The sequence below is a fragment of the Colobus angolensis genome, unplaced genomic scaffold (genome assembly GCF_000951035.1).
Source record: "Colobus angolensis palliatus isolate OR3802 unplaced genomic scaffold, Cang.pa_1.0 Scaffold509, whole genome shotgun sequence".
Classification (NCBI taxonomy): domain Eukaryota; kingdom Metazoa; phylum Chordata; class Mammalia; order Primates; family Cercopithecidae; genus Colobus; species Colobus angolensis.
The window spans coordinates 427376-447510 of NW_012118588.1; the positions used below are offsets into that span (position 1 = coordinate 427376).

General features: G+C 54.5%; 1 protein-coding gene across 1 annotated transcript in view; it reads left to right on the plus strand.

The window, feature by feature from the left end:
* ADAMTS2 (ADAM metallopeptidase with thrombospondin type 1 motif, 2) overlaps positions 1-20135 on the plus strand; it is a 244122-nt gene that overhangs the window by 139932 nt on the left and 84055 nt on the right. Inside the window, exon 6 of the mRNA XM_011960174.1 lies at positions 4764-4966. Within this exon, the coding sequence (XP_011815564.1) occupies positions 4764-4966 (203 nt within the window). The remainder of the gene's footprint in view (positions 1-4763; positions 4967-20135) is intronic.

Sequence of the window (20135 nt, forward strand, 5' to 3'; positions counted from 1 at the left end):
TCCACTTCATCTGCCCTCAGAGCCCACCCCTGTCCACTACCCCTGCCCTCAGAGCCCACACCTGCTCACTGCACCTGCCCTCAGAGCCCACGCCTGCCCCCTACACCTGCCCTCAGAGCCCACACCTGCTCACTGCACCTGCCCTCAGAGCCCACCCCTGTCCACTACCCCTGCCCTCAGAGCCCACACCTGCTCACTGCACATGCCCTCAGAGCCCACGCCTGCCCCCTACACCTGCCCTCAGAGCCCACGCCTGCCCACTGCACCCATCCTCAGAGCCCACACCTGTCCACTACACCTGCCCTCAGAGCCCACACCTGCCCACTGCACCTGCCCTCAGAGCCCACCCCTGCCCCCTACACCTGCCCTCAGAGCCCACCCCTGCTCACTGCACCTGCCCTCAGAGCCCACACCATCCCACGGTACTCATAAGGTTACAGACTCGGTCCCAGGTTTTCTCTTCTCTAGGGTAATCATACTTGTTTCTACAATTTTTATTCCCACAAATCACCCTTCAGTGCTGGTGAAGTACAGAAAGGCTCCGGGCATGTGGACAACGTTGGACCCAGAGGCCTGCGCACATGCCCACTCATCCTCTCTGGTGGTGTGGCTTGTCCGAGTCATATAATTTTTCTGCTCCTTGGTTTGTTTCCTTGATGCTAAAATGGGACGATATGCTGATGGTGACGAGCCTCCACCTTGGTGAGGGGATCGGATGGCTGCTGGGGGTATGGAGCTTTGTCACTGTGAAGGGCTGTGCACACACCCCTGCCTGGAGACTTGGGGCGTGCCTAGGATGCTGGCAGGTGCAGCCCTCGCCCACGTGCCCTGTGCGCTATGGCACTGTGGATGAGCCCACGGCTGCTGTGACCCACCCGTTCCCCTGCTGGAATTCCCTGGACAGAACTGCTGCCTCCCCTTGTTCCATCCTCTCCCTGTTTATTGATTGACTCTCCGATGGAGTCTTTTTGTTCCATTCTAGAGACTCTGAAACAGAATGGCTCTGGAGTGCTTCCCACAGTGTCATTCTTGGCCATGATGTGAGCAAGGAGATCTCCAGCTGCCATCCAGAAGGGGCCCCGAGCACAGGGAATGCCAGGAACTCGAAAGCTCTGTGTTACCTATTTAAAAGATGGGATCCTGCCAGAGACACCTCCCTTCTGGGTAGCCGCAGCCCACCTGGGCATGACTTCTGGGGCCTGGTCAATCAGCACCCCCAGGGGCCCCCACGCCTTCTCATGGGGAAGGCTGCACACAGAGGAAAGGAAGGCCAAGGGCAGCGTCATCCTCCTGCCTCCACAGGAGACGGGCAGCGCTGACCACTCATCCAAGCAGGGTCAATGCCGAGGGATAGAGCAGAGGCTGTGTGAGCTCCTGGTCACCACAGATCAGCAGGGCTGGGCTACAAACATAGGAAGCTCCCAGGGGAGAAGGGGAGAGCAGCAAATAGCCCCCTCCTGCCTTGGAGGGACTGAGTGGAACAGGGGCCATTAGACCAGGTAGGCAGCCAGTAGGTGGGCAGGCCCAAGGTCAAGGTTGACTTCAGAGGGATCACTAGGAAGCCGACTCAGGACCGTGCCAGGCCCACCGATCAGAGCTCCTTATAGCAAGGCTCTGTTTGGGGAACAGCCTGTGAGGTCCAGCATGTGGTCAGAGTCTCTTCATGGCCTGGGTTAAGCCCACTGTAGGAAAAACTGAGGTGGCACTCGTGATTGACAGGGTCAGGGTCAATCCTATTGCGGGGAAAACTGAGGTGGCACTTGTGATTGACAAGCTGGGGCTTCAGCCTGACTGCCAGGTCTTTTTGGGACAGAGGAGCAAGAGGGTGTCTGGGCCAGGGTTCCTGTTGCCCCAGGCCTGAGGGCTCTCCCCTTGTCCTGTCCAGCCTGAACATGACTGAGGCTTCCAGGGGCCAGACGCGGGGTGGCTGTCACCTGCCAGGTGACCCAGGCCCCTGTCTTCCTCTCTTCACCCTCTTTACCTTGGGGCCTTGGGCCGTCTCTAGGCACTGGTCCTGGGTGGAGAAGGAGTGCTCTAGAACATAATTTCCAAATTTCCTCCCAAAATTTTCACGATTAAAATAATGATGGCAACAATAATAAATCCATTTCAGGTGAAACTGACACTTCTAAAGCATCTTTAGAAATCTTTGCTATTTTTCATGGGCCTGCAACACACAGTTTAGTTAAAAACTCCACCTGCTCAGCAGAAGCAGCCTCAAGACGTGCCCCAGCCCAGCTCTGTCCCGACGCAGCGCCCCAATCCTCCTACGGGGAGTGTCTGGAGGGTCCCTGCATGGTGACTCCGGGCTTAGGGCCAGGAGGACGTACTGTGATGCTTTCTGGTGCCAGAATGACATTGAGGGTGGCAGGCAGCAGCCCTGGTGAGCCAAGCCCTGTATATTTTGTCTCCAGGTGTGGCCCCTCAATTCACGGTCCAGGGCTACCCCTGGGATGGCCCCGTCTCCTAATTCCTCAAGAGAAGCTGGATGTTCTAGAATTTTTAAACATGAAATCTTCCAATTTTCAAATACTATTAATCAAATGGCACCACGTGGCCTCAACGGGTGCCTCTGTGGTCTGGTTTTGCCGAGGGCACCGCTGTGTGTGACCACTTGCTTGACAAGGGCAGAGGGTAACATCCAGCCTATTCCCCAGGGGAAGAAGAATTTTCCTATGGAAATTAGCATCTCTCTGCTTCCCAAGGTGATTCTGAAGGTGAGCTGTCTCTGTTCTTTGGAAATGCAAAGAAATAAATGTACAAAAATAGATTGGCGATTCCTCAACCTCCCTGTCAGGCTTAAGTCGCTGGCGCTTCCTCTGGGAACAGCGTGGATGGTCCTGAATCATCCAGGCAGCTAAGCAGACTGCTCAGCTCCACATGGCCCTCCCCGCAGGCCTGCCTGCCCCACCCCTGTCCCTGGAGTGGCCCTGGGAGTCCTTGCTGTGTACATGCGTGTGTGTGTGTGTGCATGTGTGTGTACATGTGTGCGTGCTTGTGTGTGTATGTTGAGGGGACACAGAACTGTGGAGCTGGAGGTGGCACGAGGACCCCAAATGTACTGGAACCCCAGCAGCTGTTCAGCCCTGGCCCCACCTACTCCTCTTTTCTGTCCCAGCCCTCACCTCTGCCTCACACCTCCACTGTCTCTGTTGGTCTTGCCCACAGTCGGGTTGCAGGTTTGTGCCTGAAACCTCATGTTCAGTCTGTCTTGTCTGAGCCGGGCTGCAGGGTGCAAGGAGAGAGCTCCTGGCTGAGAGCTGGCCCCGCTGGGATGCCATGGGTCTCCCCAGCTGTAAAACGGAAATGGCCAAGTCCACTGAGAGGCCTGCTGTCAGCACCGGGTGAGGAAGTGTGTGCCGGGATGGGGGCCCGGTGCCAGGCTGCCTCACTGTCCGAGTGGCCGTGCCACCTGCAGAGGCCTGGTTCTGCCCCCGGGGCCTGTTCTGGGCCACCCTCACAGGGAGGGAGTGCCTGTCCCTACCTGGAAGAGGCAGCAGGAGAGAGGCGTTGGGGGTGAAAAGTGTTTTTCTGGAAGACTCTTTGTAGAGAGGTGGTGCAGCCGGGACGCTGGTCTCCCACAGCTGCAGGGGCCTCGGGGTCCTGTGGGTTGATGATGTCACGATGACCTGCAGCCCTGGGTCTGTCCCGGGCCAGGAGTCTCTGAGGACCTGCCTGGGGAATGCCATGGAGACACAGGACCCTGGGGCCGGGACCTGGCTTAGACAGAGACCAGTGCAAGGGAATGGGGGCTTCCTGGACACTGGGGCTTGGGGGGCAGTGGGCAGTGTGGTCTGGGGCTGCTGTCGATGCTGAAGGTCAGCCTGGCCAGCCTTGCTGTGGCCTTTAGAGATGGGCAGTGGAGGGCTGGGAACTGAAGCCTGGTCCAGGGTGGTCTCCGGCCTGCAGGACACGGAACAGAGCAGAAACCGCGCTGCACAGAAGGCAGGGACGATATCCGGGGCAGGCTCCCCAGGATGGCAGCCCCAAGTGGCCAGAGGCACACCTTGGGGGCAGGAGATCAGTGCCTGCCCAGGGCCGACTGCAGCAGAGCTGCCACAGAGGGGTTCGTCTTGGTCTCGGAACAATTCAATCAGACCAGAGGCGGTACAGTTCGCCTGCAGAGGGGCCCAGGACCTGGCCCAGAGGTGTGGGGCCTCACTTCAGTGGAGGACTGAGAAGAAAGTTCTGGGAGGGGCCCAAGGAGACAGTGGAGAATATGCGCAGCCCAGGATGGGCCTCGGTTTCCCCAGTCATAACAGCTGGCAGTGACACCTGGGACACCAGTCCTTTGGCACCTGGCAGCCCTTCGGGGGAGAAGAGGCGGCTCTGCCCACTCCAGCTTCAGGCAGTGCGGGCTGAGGTTCCCGGCCTCTCTGTGGCTGGGAGCCAGCCCTGGGATCCATAAGGCAGACGGTGATGCTGGGCTGGGACTCTCACAGTCTCAGCAGGCCTGACCATCGTGTGGAGGCCACTGTGGCTCCTGCTGTGGCTGGGGTTGCCACCAGGGGCTGGGGAACGAGCGGTCCTGGAAGTCACAGAGGTGGCTGTCTGAGCCCTGCTGTGTCTGAGACAGCTTGGCAAGTCTCTGCCACCTTCCTCTGCACCTCGCTTTCCTCTGTAAAATGGAACAATACCCCAGGTTCGGGGTGCTATGAGTTTTAAATGAGAGGATGGCTGAGCTGGCGAGCTGGCGCCTGGTGGGTGGTGTTGTGTCCGGGTGGGTTTGCCCTGCTGCTGAAGATGGTGTCCTCTCCTTGCAGGGGCCTCCCTGGGCAACCTGGACAGTCTCAGCCGCGCCCTGGGCGTCCTAGAGGAGCGCGTCAACAGCTCGAGGCGGAGGGCACGCAGGCATGCTGCAGATGACGACTACAACATCGAGGTCCTGCTGGGCGTGGATGACTCTGTGGTGCAGTTCCACGGGAAGGAGCATGTGCAGAAGTACCTGCTCACGCTCATGAACATTGTGAGTCGGGTGGCTGAGGCGCCGGGCGGGATGGGGAGGGTCAGCCAGGGGCTGGGCAGGCCAGAGAGGCCCAGCTGCGTTCCCTGAGGCTCTGCTGATTTCCTTGTTAGCCGGAGGTGAGTGCCACAGTCTCAGGGAGGCGCTCTGGGTCCACAGGTGAGACAAGTTGACCCTCCCTGATCTCAGTTTTCTCATCTGCAAATTGCGGGTAATTCCAACTTGACGGCTCTTTGTAGGCTAAGGTGGTTTTATGCAGACTCCAGTCATTTGAATGACAAATGTCATTCAATGTGTCATTTGAAAAACAGGTTTTCTCAATGTTTGCCACTTTTAAAACTAAAATTATTTTAAAAGGAAACCTCATTTTACCTAAAAAGCTAACCTAATAGACATAAAGTGACGTTATTCAGCCCGAACTAGATAGTCCTGCCTTCCTCTGGCTCCGAACAGAGGCCCCTTTCTGTTTAAAGTAGAGATTAGTGTGCATTAGAGCCAGGGCCAGACACCAACCCAGGGCCCCTCCTTGAAGCTGGCAGTGGGAGAACTGACAATCGGGGAGGGAATTCCTTTCTCCCTGTGAGTTTGGGCTATTGAAAGGGGTGTCTGTGTGCCACCTCCGTCTTCTGGGCACCTGCCCCTTGTCTGCCTGATGCTACGAGATTAAAGAACCTCCTCCCTCGCTCCACACCCCCGCAGCCTGAGCAGGAGATGCAAGGACGCTGCACCATGTGTGGGTGGATGTTGTGCAGGCCTTTCCTCTCTCTGCCTGAAGTGGCCGGAGCCACTGTCGGGCTGAGGGGCATCCAGTCTTCAAAATGCAGGTTCCCAGGGAAGCAGACTGGCTCGGCTGAGCCCTGCAGGGAAAAGAAGGGGTGAGAAGGAGGACCAGGGCACGGCCTGGAATGTGAGATGCTGCCAGTGGGGCGTTAGGGGGCCCCACTAACCAGCCAGGGCTTAGGGAAGGCTGGAGGTGCTGTGGAAGCCGGGCAGGTGGGAAGTTGTACTGTGTGTCCAAACCCCGTGCTGTGTGTCCAACCCTGTGGATGAATGAGGTCCTCTGGGGCCTGGCTGGAGGCAGGCAGCGGGCTGTGGAGGTCTGCTCCAAGTCTGCTGCTCAGCTCTGCTTTTCGGGCCAGGGATGAACCCCCCCAGGAATCAAGCTGACACATGGGTCAGAGTCCCCAGGGCCCTGGTGAAAAGATACCTCAGGGGAAAAAGGGGGATGTAAGTGAGCTGAACACTTGACAGAGACCCCACCTTCCTGCTCACTTTCCTCTTGACCGGCCTTGCATGAGTCCGCGAGCCCTCTGGAGCCCAGCCTTATCCACACAGGGGGCTGAAGTCTGCTGCGTTGGCAAAATTCGTTTTATTTGGGAGAGCGTTTTCACAGTTAACCTCATCTTATTTTTGAAACGTACCTTTATTGCAATAATAATAACAGTAAAACCATAATGGCTACAATTATTGAGTCTCTACTACGTGACCATGCCAAGCCCACGCTGGGCACCTGCCGTGCTGAATTATCTTAGGAAGTCCTCAGGCTGGGTCTGTGAGACTGGTGGGTATAAAATCTTGCCTGCCTTCACAATATGAGTTCTTCCCCTAGCATCATATTGCCTTCCAACACAGCGGGGAAAGGACTGGGCTTGGAATCACACAGTCCGATGGTGGCTCCTGGCCTCGCCTTTTCCAGGCGCGTCCTTAGGAACACTGCTCCCATCCTCTGAGCCTTGGTTTTCTCGTCTATAAAATGGGTCTGGGTTTTCATCGTGGGGGTTGATGTGAGGGTTAAATGAGAGAATGTCGGTGACTGTGCTTTTCAGTCTCTCAGTAGGGTGAACACCTTTTTAGTTTCCACATAAAATGTGGTTTTGTTATCATGACAGTGACACTATCTAATTTAGTGACAGCCCAGGAGGGGTCACTGCTGAGAGCCCACCAAGGACGCTGACTGAAGGTGGGACCCGGGGTGAGTCCTTCATAAGGCCGGTGGACGCAGATCAGCCTTTCTCCTGGTGCCGAGGGTCTCTCTGTCACAACAGCTGGTTGGAGGATGTCTAGAAGGTTCTCTCACTTTTGCCATCCAACTTTATTCAAACCCTAGTGATCCAGCCGTACTCCCCATTTTGAATAATGGGAAGGTTCGTTTCGAGCAAAGCATGAGAAATTTAAAACGTCTTACACTGAGATGAGTTTTATCACAACAGAGAAGCTGTTTTAGGAGACAAGTCTCAGAAGTTGAGAAAATATTTGGGCCGTGTCTTTTGTCCCCTGTTGCACAGAAGTGAGCACTGATTCATTCAGCAAACATGTGTTGACAGCATGCTTGTCATGGGCACAGCGGGAGTGTCCTGCAGAGGCGGTGGGGCATGGCAGAGAGTCCCGGGGCTTGGGAGACCAGCAGCAGAGGGTCAGCGGGGGGTCTGTCCTCTGATCGGAGCCCCAGCTCCCGCTGCAAGAGCGTAGCCTGGCCGAGGGAGACAAGGCACGGCAGTGCTTGGAGCATGCGTTGCCCTGACGGTTAATACCTTGCGTCCTCACTGAGAGCCTGTGCATGCCCGGAGAGTCCTAGGGACAGATCTAAGGCATGCCGGACCCTTTGGTGGTCTTGGGGAGGAGGAGCATTGAGGGAGCGTCTGAGAAAGGATGACCTTCCAGAACACTGCTGTGGGTGCGACCGAGCTTCCTGCAGTGCTGGAGCGGAGAGACGCTGGTTTTCCCCTTTCTGGCGCAGCAGCCACCGGGCCCTCGCGCACTCGAAGTGTGGCTGGTGTCCTTGAAGAACTGAACTTTTAATTTAACTTCTTATTTGTTCCAAGATAATTTTAATTAAAAGTTTTTTAATTGCGGTGAAATATACAGAACATAAATCAGCGTCTTCACCATTTTTAAGTGCGCGATTCAGTGACGTAAGCACATTCACATGGTTGGGCCGCCATCGCCGCCACCGTCCACAGAACTCTTCATCCTGTAAAATGGAAACTGTGCCCCTTAAATTTCAGCCCCGTTCCTCCCCTCCCCCCACTCCTGGCACCCACCACTCCACTCATTGTTTCTAAGAATTTGACTACTCTGGGTACCTCGCATAAGTGGATCACACAGTAATTGTCCTTTTGCGTCTGGCTGACTTCACTTAGCACGATGTCCTCAGGGGCCTTCCATGTTGCAGCATATGTAAGAATGTCCTTCCTTTTCAGGGAGGAATAGTATCCCGGCCATCCATGGGCACTCGGGTTGCCCCCTCATGGGCTACCGTGAATAATGCTGCCATGAACGTGGGTGTTCAGACCCTGCTTTCCGTTCTCTTGACTATATGCCCACAAGTAGAATTGCGGGACACAGGGTAATTCTTTCTTTCTTTAATTTTTTGAGGAGTTTCCACACTGTTTTCCACAGTGGCTACACCATTTTGCCAACAGTGTACAGGGATTCTAGTCTCTCCAAATTGTCACCAACACTTGTCTCTTTTTTCTTTTTTATGGTAGTCACCCCAAAGAGTACTTTATTTGAATTAATTTGCACCTAGATGGAAGCCACAGTGTGACTGGCAGCTGCTGTGCTGGATAGGGCAGGGCTGGGTCTGTGCACAGACGGACTGCCTACTGTGCCCTGTCTCTGAACTAGGGTGCTGTGAGGGCCTCAAACCACAACCCCAAGGGGCTCCCAAGGCCTGGCCAGTGGCTTGTCACAGTTCTCTTGTAAGTCCCAGCTGGCCATGGGCTCCCCATGGCTCGAGCAAAAGCAAAAACATGGAAGGACAGAGGTGGCAGCAGCCGGCTGGGACTGGGCTCCCAGTGAGGTGTTTGACTGGCTGTAGAGCAGGTGGGGCTGGGCAATGGCACGCCCAGAGCCCAGGGTGTGGGAGCCAGTCCTGGGCAGTGAGGTGCCCACTGAACTGGATGCAGAGAACGGTGGCACAGCCTGTGCCCTGGGAAAGGCCGTCAAGCCCTGGGAGGAGGAGCTGGTGGGGGCCCTGATGGTGAGGACCCAGGGAATGCAGACTCTGAGGAGGAGGTGAGGCAGAGGCGGGCTGAGTGCAGGCACAGCTCCCTGCAGCCCTACACTGCCTCAGTTTCCCTCATCATTTGGGGTGACTTCTGCCTGCAGAACTCCCTTTGGGATCTCTTTGTGGCAGAGCCTGGGCGGGGATATGGGGTCCAGGGGTGGCACAGGCAGTTCAGCCTCATCAGTCACCCCCATGCTCCCCTCTGCTGCCCAGGTTCCCTTGTAACTGACATGGAGCTGCATGGCTAGTTTTGCCTAGTAGGCTGTGTGAAAGGAAGTGATTTGGGTCACCTGTGGACCAAGGCTGGTAAGAGCTTGGAGTCCCCTCCATCTCTGTCTCCCTCTGCCATGGAAACCTTGGAAACCACATGTCCCAGAAGGCACAGCTACAGCATAGGCTCGGCCCCCCGACCCACACCGCACCATGGTGTGAGTATGGAAACACAGTGTACACTGTATTGTGTTCAGCTGCTGAGATGGAGTGGATTCTCGGCATAGCCATCCTCCTCTGTCTGGTGCCCCGGCTGCCATTCATACGGGGGACCAGTGTTTATGGGGCATCTATTATATGTCAGGCTAGGGGTGCGGCCGTGAGCATGACAGGATGTAGCCCTGCTACCTTGCATTCTGGGAAGGCGGACACAGACGATATTCAAGTGAAAAACAAACGGGATCATTTTAAGTAATGATAAATGCAATGTAAGAAATAAAATCGTGGCCGGGCGCGGTGGCTCAAGCCTGTAATCCCAGCACTTTGGGAGGCCGAGACGGGTGGATCACGAGGTCAGGAGATCGAGACCATCCTGGCTAACACGGTGAAACCCCGTCTCTACTAAAAAATACAAAAAAAAAGTAGCTGGGCAAGGTGGCGGGCGCCTGTAGTCCCAGCTACTCGGGAGGCTGAGGCAGGAGAATCGCGTGAACCCGGGAGGCAGAGCTTGCAGTGAGCTGAGATCCGGCCACTGCACTCCAGCCCGGGCGACAGAGCGAGACTCCGTCTCAAAAAAAAAAAAAAGAAATAAAATCGTTATGAGATGGAGAAGGAAAAAGGGTAGGGGAAGGCAGGCCACTTTATACAGAAGGTCAGGGGCTGGTGCACGGGAGATATCACGGGAGCTGAGGCTCATGACAAATGAAGGATGTGGGAAGAGGTAGGATAGGGACAGCCTGTTCCATGTCTGGGGGAGGGGGCAGGCGGCGCCAAAGCCCTGAGGCAGGAATGGGCCAGCTGGAAGAATGGAGAAGGCCTGGCCTGTGAAGCAGGGGGCACAGGTAGGGGAAGTTGGGATGAGCGAAGCCAGCCGCCGCAGTCTTCCAGAGGTGGAGGGGAGCTGCCTGTGGCTCCGGGGGCAGTGGAAATCACTGGAGGGGCTGCTTCCTTTTCTTGTGAATGGCAAGACATGATATTCCCTTTTCCATGGGAAAAATGAAGCTGCCCTTCTCATCTCACACTTGCCCGAGGGGAAGAGGGTTGGAAATGGAGCGTTTCACGGGGTCACCTGGGCACAGAAAGGGGCTCTTTGGTTCAGGCAACCCCCCACCTGCCCATTCCGGCAGCCCCTGATGGATCCAGTTTTCTTATCTTCCTCCTTACATCTAGAAAAGCATGTTTCTTGGTTTATCGAAATATTCTATATTTAACACAGATGATTCATTTTATTTATGTATTTATTTTGAAATAGAGTCTCACTCTGTCACCGAGGCTGGAGTGTAGTGGCGCGATCTCAGCTCACGTTCAAGCGATTCTCCTGCTTCAGCTCCCCGAGTAGCTGGGATTACAGGCATGTGCCACCACGGCTGGCTAATTTGTTTGTTTTGTTTTTTTTTTTTTTTGTATTTTTAATAGAGACAGTGGTTTCACCATGTTGGCCAGGCTGGTCTTGAACTCTTGACCTCAGGTAATCCACCCGCTTCGGCCTCACAAAGTGCTGAGGTTACAGACATGAGCCACTGCACCAGCCATTTTTTTTTTACTATGTAAAATTAGCATAAATTCATGTAGATATGTGAGTGTCTTCTCCCAGCAGTTATTGTCTACTACCTGGTTTTAATGATCACACATCACGCCATGTGACTGTAGCACACTTTTTACCTAACTTATTATTTATATGACATATTCACATAGCAAAGCTAATTTCTCCATTAGAGGTCAGACATGCCACTAACTGTACCATGTTCATCGAGCTGAATCTACCGCTCCTGCTTACATATTTCCTTAAGCTGAGTTGCTGAAAGCGGAGTCTCTGGTCAACAGATATGCCCATTTTGTAAGCTTTCTACGCTGGAATGTTCTCTGTTATGGTTTCCTCTGTTCCCGCTTCGTTGAGCAAATGCCTGTCTCCCCACCCCCTCACACCACTGAGTCCTTTTGAACAGTGGTAATTTAATTACAACTGAGATAACCTTTTTGTTGTAAGTTGTATTTCCTTGATGTTAATGAGCCTGCATTTAAAAATATACATGTATTTGTAAACAGATTATTTTATTGTTTGTGCTTGGCCTATTCATGCCCTTGATTCTGCCGGGATTTGGGGGTGTTCCATTCATCTGAAGAGTTTGCGTATCTAAGTAGATTAACTGTTTGTCTGTCACATGTGTGGGAAATATTTTCCCCCGTCTTCTTGTTTACCTTTTGTTTTGTTCTGCCTGGGATAGTTTTTGACGTCCTACGTTTTTGTGTGTGGTCAGATCCTGCAGTCTTTCCCTTCCCATGGGAAAAGCTTCTGCCTTGGGTGACGTGTTTGGCGTCTCCTGCCCTCCCCAGAAGTTAATCTTCTGAGATGCTGCTCTGTTTGGCAGCCGTACTTCCCAAGCTCCAGCTCCTCACCAACCACTGACTGTTCTTGTCACACCTGGGTTCAGCCATAGCAGCCCTCCACCCGAATTTCTCCCAAAGTAAGAGGAAAGATAGACTGGGCGCGATGGCTCACACCTGTAATCGTAGGACTTTGGGAGGCCAAGGTGGGCAGCTCATTTGAGGTCAGGAGTTCGATACCAGCCTGGCCAACATGGCAAAACCCCGTCTCTACTAAAAATACAAAAATAAGCCAAGGGTGGTGGCCCATGCCTGTAATTCCAGCTACTCAGGAGGCTGAGGCAGGAGAACGGCTTGAACCTGGGAGGCAGAGGTTGCGGTGAGCCAAGATCGTGCCACTGCACTCCAGCCTGGGCAACAGAGTGAGATTCTGTCTCAAAAAATAAATAAATAAATAAATAAAAATAAATAAATAAATAAAATGAAGGGGGCAGGGGAAGATAGAGAATTCAAAGGAGCCAGTGTATTACATGCAATGCATTCTCATTTCCCTGCGATATCTGGCTGTTGCAAAACTCATCAGTGGGGAACACTGGCCTATAGGCAGAGCCAGCACGTAACTCTCAGGGCCCAGCGCAAAATGGAAATGTGGGATCGCTTGCTCAAAGAGCAGAGGAAAGTGCCATAAAAAGGGACTATTTAGCCACTTCCTTTCTTCCTTAGTCTCTGTCTCTTTCTCTCTCAATTTGCTGTGTTTTTATTTGCTTTTTAATGTTGTTCTAAGTGAACAAAAATGGGAACCTTGAATTATTGGCATGAATTTCTTATTCATCTTTAAATTGTGCAGTGGCTATTTTAAATGCAAATATTAGAGCGTTTAGCTTCTACGTGGAGTCACTGAAATTAAACAAATGTGCATTTTGTGGCTGATCCTGGTGGCTGCGTCAGGCTGGCCAAAAGTTTATGACAGGCACAGGCCAGACTCAGGGAGGCTGGGAGGAGGAAGAGAGGATCCCACAGAGTGAAAGCCCACTGAGGGATTTCTCCTCAGGTACGGGGTCCTAGCAGAGTGAGTGCACCCCCAGCGTGAAGGGTGCGCCCACTGGAGTCTGAGAGCTTCCTGCCACCGCTGGAAGAACACATTGTTTGTGCCCCAGCCAGGGGGTCTGGGGAAGTAGAGCCAGGCACGCCCCCTTCCCACTGGTGCACTGCTCCAGCCCAGAGCGTATGGCCACAGCCAATCCCATCTCTATGCAGGTGTCACTCATGGGAGGCTCACCTCCGCCAAAACATGGGCTCTGGCCGGCCATCCACCAGACATGCCCCTTTCCTGCCAGCCGTGGGCAGGACCGCCACCACCACGCCTGCCCTGAGATGCTGTGGGGAATACATGCCTGATCCTGCACCTGCTGGGGGCGGCTGAGAGCCTGTCCTGGGGAGGTGGGACCATGCTCCATTGCCCCAGGAGCCTTCACTTCCAAAACACACGTGCAAGGGTGAGATGATGAAAAACTTCCAGACGGAGCTGTAGAGGGTCAAGCCCCAAGTTCAGGGCCTTCTGAACATGGGCCCTGGTCATCTATGAAGTCAGCCTGCCCCTAGGGCAAGCCCAGGAACCTGAGCCCTGCACTCAGACCCCACAGCCCGGTGGACCACCTGGTACCCTGCATGTGCCCCCGTATGCCACCTCAGGCTCCCATTCTCTGTGGCCTTTCCCTAGCTTCTACTTGGGCACGTCCACACAACTCCGAGGCCCAGGGGAAGCCGGCTGTGCTAAGAGGGCGCTGGGTGTGCGCTGAGCCTGTGGCCCTTGTCCGTGGAGGCTCCCTGCACTGAGTTTTTTTTTTTTTTTTTTCTTGAGATACGGTCTTGCTCTCTCGCCCAGGCTGGAGTGCAATGGCGTGATCTCGGCTCACGGCAACCGCCACCTCCCAGGCTCAAGCAATTCTCCTGTCTCAGCCTCCCAAGTACCTGGGACTACTGGCACATGCCACCATGCCTGGCTAATTTTTATATTTTTAGTAGAGACTGGGTTTCACCATGTTGGCCAGGCTGGTCTAGAACTCCTGACCTCAGGTGATCCACCCACCTCAGCCTCCCAAAGTGCTGGGATTACAGGCATGAGCCACTTGGGGATGCCCACATTCCCCCATCTAAGGGCAGAGGGGTCTCCCTCCCAAGCACTGTGAGGGCTAAGAGGATGGAGTGTGAGCCATGGGCAGAGGTGCGGCCCGTCCAGCCTTGCTGGCCCCCTGGCCCCATCACTAGCAGAGTGAACTCTCTTCCCTCTGCCTTCATTCTGCTCCTGCTCCTCCCAGCCTCGACTCTGGCTCAGCCTCCAGCCTCCACCTTGCATTGCTGCCTCCCCTGGGCCCAGCCGGGAGGATAAGGGGCTCTCCTCTGTCCAGGCCTGCCCCCCGCCCCCGACAGCACTGGGAGACCACTGCCATGTTTGACGCTTCCTGCTTGGAAACATGCTCCCTGAGGTACCGGGTGCTGCCAGGCTGGGACACAGTTGACATTGATGAACATGCCTGATACTGACCCTGGGGCTTTGGTATTTCTCACATTTTAAAAACTTGCTCTGCCAGTGCCTAGGCTAGTCTCTGCTCACAAACTAGATGCAGTGGCCATGTGTGTGGGCCTGGGCACACGTGGAGTGGGCTTGAGCCTGACAGGCTAGGAGGCAGCTCAGATGTGTGTGGCACCCCAAGTTTCGTCATCAGGTACAGTCAGGGACTCTTCTCCAGGCTCAGGTGAACGGGAGGCAGGGATGAATGCCTTGGAAGATCAGAGCCGTTGTGAAAGTAATATGTTTATTATATATGCATTTTTATTTTTTTGAGACAGGGTCTCACTCAGTCACCCAGGCTTGAGTGTAGTACTGCAATCACAGTTCCATGCAGCCTCAAACCTCAGCCTCCCAAGCAGCTGGGACTGCAGCCTCACACCACCATGCCTGACTAATTTTTTAAAGATTTTTTTAGAGACAGGGTCATGCTATGTTGCATGGTGGACTCAATCTCCTGGGCTTAATCATGCTGCCATCTCAGCTTCCTGAGTAGCCGGGATCACAGGCACGAGCCACCATGCCTGGCTATGGATACATTTTTAAAAGTAAAATCTATCTGTGCCAAGACTTCAAGAAATATAAAGCTTGGGCCCAAGGCTAAAGTTTCCTTTGTGGCTTCAAGCATTTAATTAAAGCACTAATTTCAATCCTCCTCTTCCCTGCGAAGCCTAAGGCCTCAATGTGTTGCCTAAATATCAGGATCTACAAAGACCTTGAACTGTCTGTGTGAGCCCCTGGTCCTACTGCACTCCTTGTAGACAGGAGGGAGAGACCGTTGCAGTGGGTGACACCCAGCCTGCAGCAAGGCGGGCGCTCAACCTATTTGCTAATGAGAACACATACTCTCAGGCCTGCCAGAGGCCACCAGACAGATGTAAGCCATCCCCCCCCTGAAGTGGCCCCTTTTTTAGAAGCATTTTAAAACATCAGTTTTACATTAAAATAAATTTGGACATATTACTTGCACGAAAGCAAAATTCACGTGAACTGGAGATTCTAAATCTGTGTTGGCAAACTCTGGCCCCAGGGCCACCTGGCCCTTCACCTGTTTTTGTAAATAAAGTTTTGTTGGAACACAGCTACGCCTATTGATTTATGAATTGCCTGTGGCCTTTTTTTTTTTTTTTTTTTTTTTTTTTTTTTTTTTTTTTTTGAGGCAGAGTCTCACTCTGTCATCCAGGCTGGAGTGCAGTGACATGATCTTGGCCCACTGCAACTTTCCACCTCCCGGGTTCAAGCGATTCTCTGCCTCAGCCTCCCGAGTAGCTGGGATTACAGGCACCCACCACCATGCCCAGCTAATTTTTGTATTTTTCTAGAGACAGGGTTTCACCATCTTGGCCAGGCTGGTCTTGAACTCCTGACCTCAGGTGATACCTGCCTTGGACTCCCAAAGTGCTGGGATTACAGGCGTGAGCCACTGCACCCAGCAGAGCCTGTGGCCATTTTTGTGCTACAACAACAGGTTGGGTAGTTGCAACAAAAACCGTATGGCCCACAAAGCTGAGAAGAAATTCACTATGGGGTGCTAAAGGAATATTTGCTACCAGGCTCTGCAGAAATGTACTTGCTTAGTGCCTGCCTTGAGCTATGATGGCCCCAGGCCTCCAAAGTTAGCATGTGCCTTTCACTATATCAGTGCATGTGGGTATTAGGGAAGTACTGAGTGCCGTGGGCTGCTCAGACCCCGGCCCGCCCCCACCCTAGCCTTATCAGCACAAAGCTCCGGTGAGGTTACTTCGGGGATTCTTTGTAAAGGATAGAATGAGCTGCTCTTAACCGCTGGCAGAGCAGGAGGAGCAGGTTTCCGGTCACGCAGAATAGTCTCTCCCACCTGTGTTAACTGCTTACGTTCTGGGAGAATGCCTGAACCCCCAGAGCATCTCTTCTGCTGAGGGCAGACACGCTCCTAGGCCTATGGAGAATGTGGAATCCAAGGGTCTTCTGCGCCTTCAGTCGAGGCTATAACCTTTGACCCCTCCCAGCACGAGAACATTCTCTGTACAGTATGTTCTTCAACAGTTTTTTTTTTTCGAATGAATGATTTCTCTCTATGCCAGGATTCAGATATTTTTCCTCTTTTCTTTTCTAATTTAATCCAGAAATTGGCCTGGACTTACCAAAGCCTTGCCAGGGTTTGCAAACAATCAGAAGGCATATGGGCTCAATTTCTCACCAACTTTCAAACGTGTTGAGACCGCATGGTGGCGGTGGGGAAGGCAGCAGCCGGACAGGAATGCTTTCGGCTGGTTGTGGTGGAAATCTTGTAAACTGGCCACGGAGCTGCAAACCAGCCAGGCAGAAAGCATCACCCCAAGTCATAGTTCACGAGTCTCTGGCTCTGGTTCCTGGGAAAGAGAAAAACATCTCTGAAACTGGACACGAAAATGTGGTTCCCTTAAGTGGGGGGAGGGAAGTGGGGTTCAGGGTCTGCTGGTGGCGGTGTGGCCCTGGGGATGTTGCTGGCACTGTTTCTGTTCCTTACGCTTGTCCCGCTGGCCTCAGAGCCTGGCCTTGTGTGCGGCACCAGGAGACACAGCCATGAGGGCCAGTGGTGTGTGCGAGGCTGCATGCAGGGCTCAGAAGAGGGCAGTGCCCTCATGTGCTCACAGGAGCCAGGCAGGAGGGGCCCAGGTGGCTGAAGGCTGTCGGGAGTGGTGGGGACTGGGGCAACAGAAGAGGCCATGACCCCTGGTTCCAGCCCCCCTGAAACTAGCTCCTCCTGGTTCCACTCACTTGTGTTTCTATAGGAAGAAGCAGACCACTGCTGCCAGGTCCTTCCTCCATGAGAAGCTGGAAATCTAATTTTTATGGGAAATCTAATTATTTTTCAATGTGGGCCACAAATTGAAATTAAGAACCCACGCTGCACAGGTGAAGCAGAACACGGCTGTAGGACAAGTCTGGCGTGTGGGTGGCCTGAGTGTCCTTTCCAGCCTAGAAGGAAGGAGGTGACTGCCTGTCCTGCTGCGCCCTGTGCTGGGCAGTGCCAACTCCCAGGGCCATTGGGAGCACCACTCGAGTGGAACACCAGGGAAGTGCTCAGCAGAGACGGGCATGGGAGGAGCATGCTGAGACTGAGAGCTGTCCTCAGTCATGTTCGGCACTCCCTGAACTCCTGGCCTCCACGTCCCTGCACTGAGGGAGCTCAGAGCACAGGAGTATGGGGAGCAGAATCAGGACGTGTGATTACACCCTGGTTCATCAGGGAAGGGTGCCTGGGGCGGCTGGTCAGGGAAGGCTCCTCGGACAAGGGCCACTGTAGCTGCCTCTAGTGAGGGCTCCTGGCGGTGGCACAACACCTGCAAACCTGGCTGCATCGTGAATCGCGGTGCACAGATTGGGCCCTGCTGGAGCTTAGGGGGCTTGGAGAGCAGCAGCGAAGCTGCTTTGTGCTCTACAAAGATGGACTCATGTCTCTTAGGAGGTTTGGGGCTTATGCTTTCTATCCTTGGAAGCACCTCTCCCCACCTGAGGAGGGGGAAACTCACATTTGCTGTTTTTGCACGTGCTGACCCTGTGCAAGGAGGCATGTCTGGGACCTCACTACCTTGCCCCAGTGGCCCTGTGAGATTCCCTTGCCTGCATCAGGTCACTGAGACTCAGAGAGACATGGCCAGAGCACGGCAGACGGAGTCACATACCTGTGGGAAGGTGGCCCCTGTGTTGGTCCTTCCCTACTGTTCTGGCCTGAAGATCCAGAGATCCCAAATCCCCGCATGTTCCACAGGTTCTCATCTCAGGCCTCACTGACCTCCCTGCAGCATTTGGAGTCCCCTGGCCACACCTGCCTCTCCCCACATGCTCCACGGGTTCTCATCTCAGGCCTCACTGACCTCCCTGCAGCATTTGGAGTCCCCTGGCCACACCTGCCTCTCCCCACATGCTCCACGGGTTCTCATCTCGGGCCTCACTGACCTCCCTGCAGCATTTGGAGTCCCCTGGCCACACCTGCCTCTCCCCACATGCTCCACGGGTTCTCATCTCGGGCCTCACTGACCTTCCCACATCATTTGGAGTCTCCTGGCCACACCTGCCTCTCCCCGCATGCTCCACGGGTTCTCATCTCGGGCCTCACTGACCTTCCCACATCATTTGGAGTCCCCTGGCCACACCTGCCTCTCCCCGCAGACCTTCAGCTCTGCCTCTTGCTTTGACTTGGCTTCTGCGTCTACTGTGTCCTCCTGTTCTGAGGGCCGCCCTCCTGCCTACTCACTCCTTTAGCGCACATGGATAGAGCAGCCTTAGGTTGCTCTTAGGGGATGTCGTGGTGAGCACGGGATCCAGACCGCAGACAGCATATGATCCAGCAGGTTTGGGGAGGCTGACAGACCGGTGATGGTGAGCAGGTAGGGAACCCTCTGATGGGGTCCTGTGGGCGGGTCTCACCTCTGCTTCCTCCTGAAATGTGCGACACCCTCCCCGCAAGCAGGCCTCTCCCCTCCTCCCCGCTCCTCCGCAGACCTCCTGACAGCTGAGGTGGAAGCCTCCCGGCAGCCTGTCCTTGGCCTCCCGTGAGGAGCCGGTGGTTGTCAGAGTGCAAGTTTGAGTCCCTGTGGACGAGGAGGGCCAGCTGTCCGCACACCCGCTGACAGCTTGAGGCAGCCTCAGAGCTTGTCCTGTGCAGGCTCCAGCAAGGAGGTGACAGCTGAACCACAGACAGAGGCGATGATGTGCTGTGCCGGGCTCCCGGGCTGGCCTGGCACGGGCTCTCACTTCCCAAGGCCCCTCCCGGGCTGCCCCCTGAGCTGAGTTGCCGTCAAGCAATCCTGGGTCTTGCTCCCCAGTCCAGGGGTCTCCTTGGTGGTGTGTCTCAGGAGGGTTAGGGACTCCCACAAAGGTGACTTTGTACTGGGCCCAGGGAGGGTCTGCCCACCTGATTTTTCACTGAGTGCCTGGAAAAGGCCAGGCACATAGTAGGTGCCCAGTAAATCTATTTTGAATGAATAAGTGACTAAATGAATTCCCACAAAGCAACTGGGATCTCAGAGCTTCCCATAAAAAATGAGCTCTATCTGTGGGTGTGGAGCTCCTGGTGGCTGGGTGCCCTCACGCCTTCACGTCTATGGCAGAGGCTGTGTCTCCGTCGTCGATGCTGACAGCTGAATGGCCAGGTCCCGGGATGCAGTTTCTAGTTGCAACAGCTTTGCCAAATTGCTCTCCAGAGCTTCTGTACTGACTCCCACGCCCACTTATGTGAGCCTCTCAATCTCTCTGTGCCTCGGCTTCCTCACTCATACAATGGGGATAATACTCACTTGTGGGGTGTGGGAGGGGCAAGATATCGCACACGGGGAACTACTCAGCACAGGCGGAGAAGATCAGAGCTGACCAGCCAGGCGAGCCGTTGTTCATTCGGCCCATGATGTCTGGGAACAGCCCCAGCCAGCTCCTGTGCTGGACAAGCTTTTCCTCATGGGGGCCACCTGCTTGCTTTGGCACAGCGAGGACAGGGCCTTGGCAGCCAAAGGAGACCGTCAGCTGCCTCCACCTGGTTGTGGAGATAGTCCCAGTGGGGTGATCCTTGAGCTGGTTTTGGTCACAGAGTTGGTGTTTCCCAAGTGGAAAGTGGGGAGGGCATAACTGCACACAGAGGGGGCTGCTTGTGCAAAAGAGGTGCCAGCCCTTGGCCACCCTGGGGAGCCCGCTGGGGTGGGAGAAGGCGCATGAGGCTGAGCTTGGCCTTGGTCCTGAAGCCTGGGGCAACTCGAGAGTACGGGCACCCAGGATGCATCAGGAAGGACGCAGAAGAGTCCCTGTCTAGTGGAGATGGACAGGCAGCTAACGAACGAAGGTGACTGGAGATTACAATGGTGCCAGGAAGTTACTCAGATGGG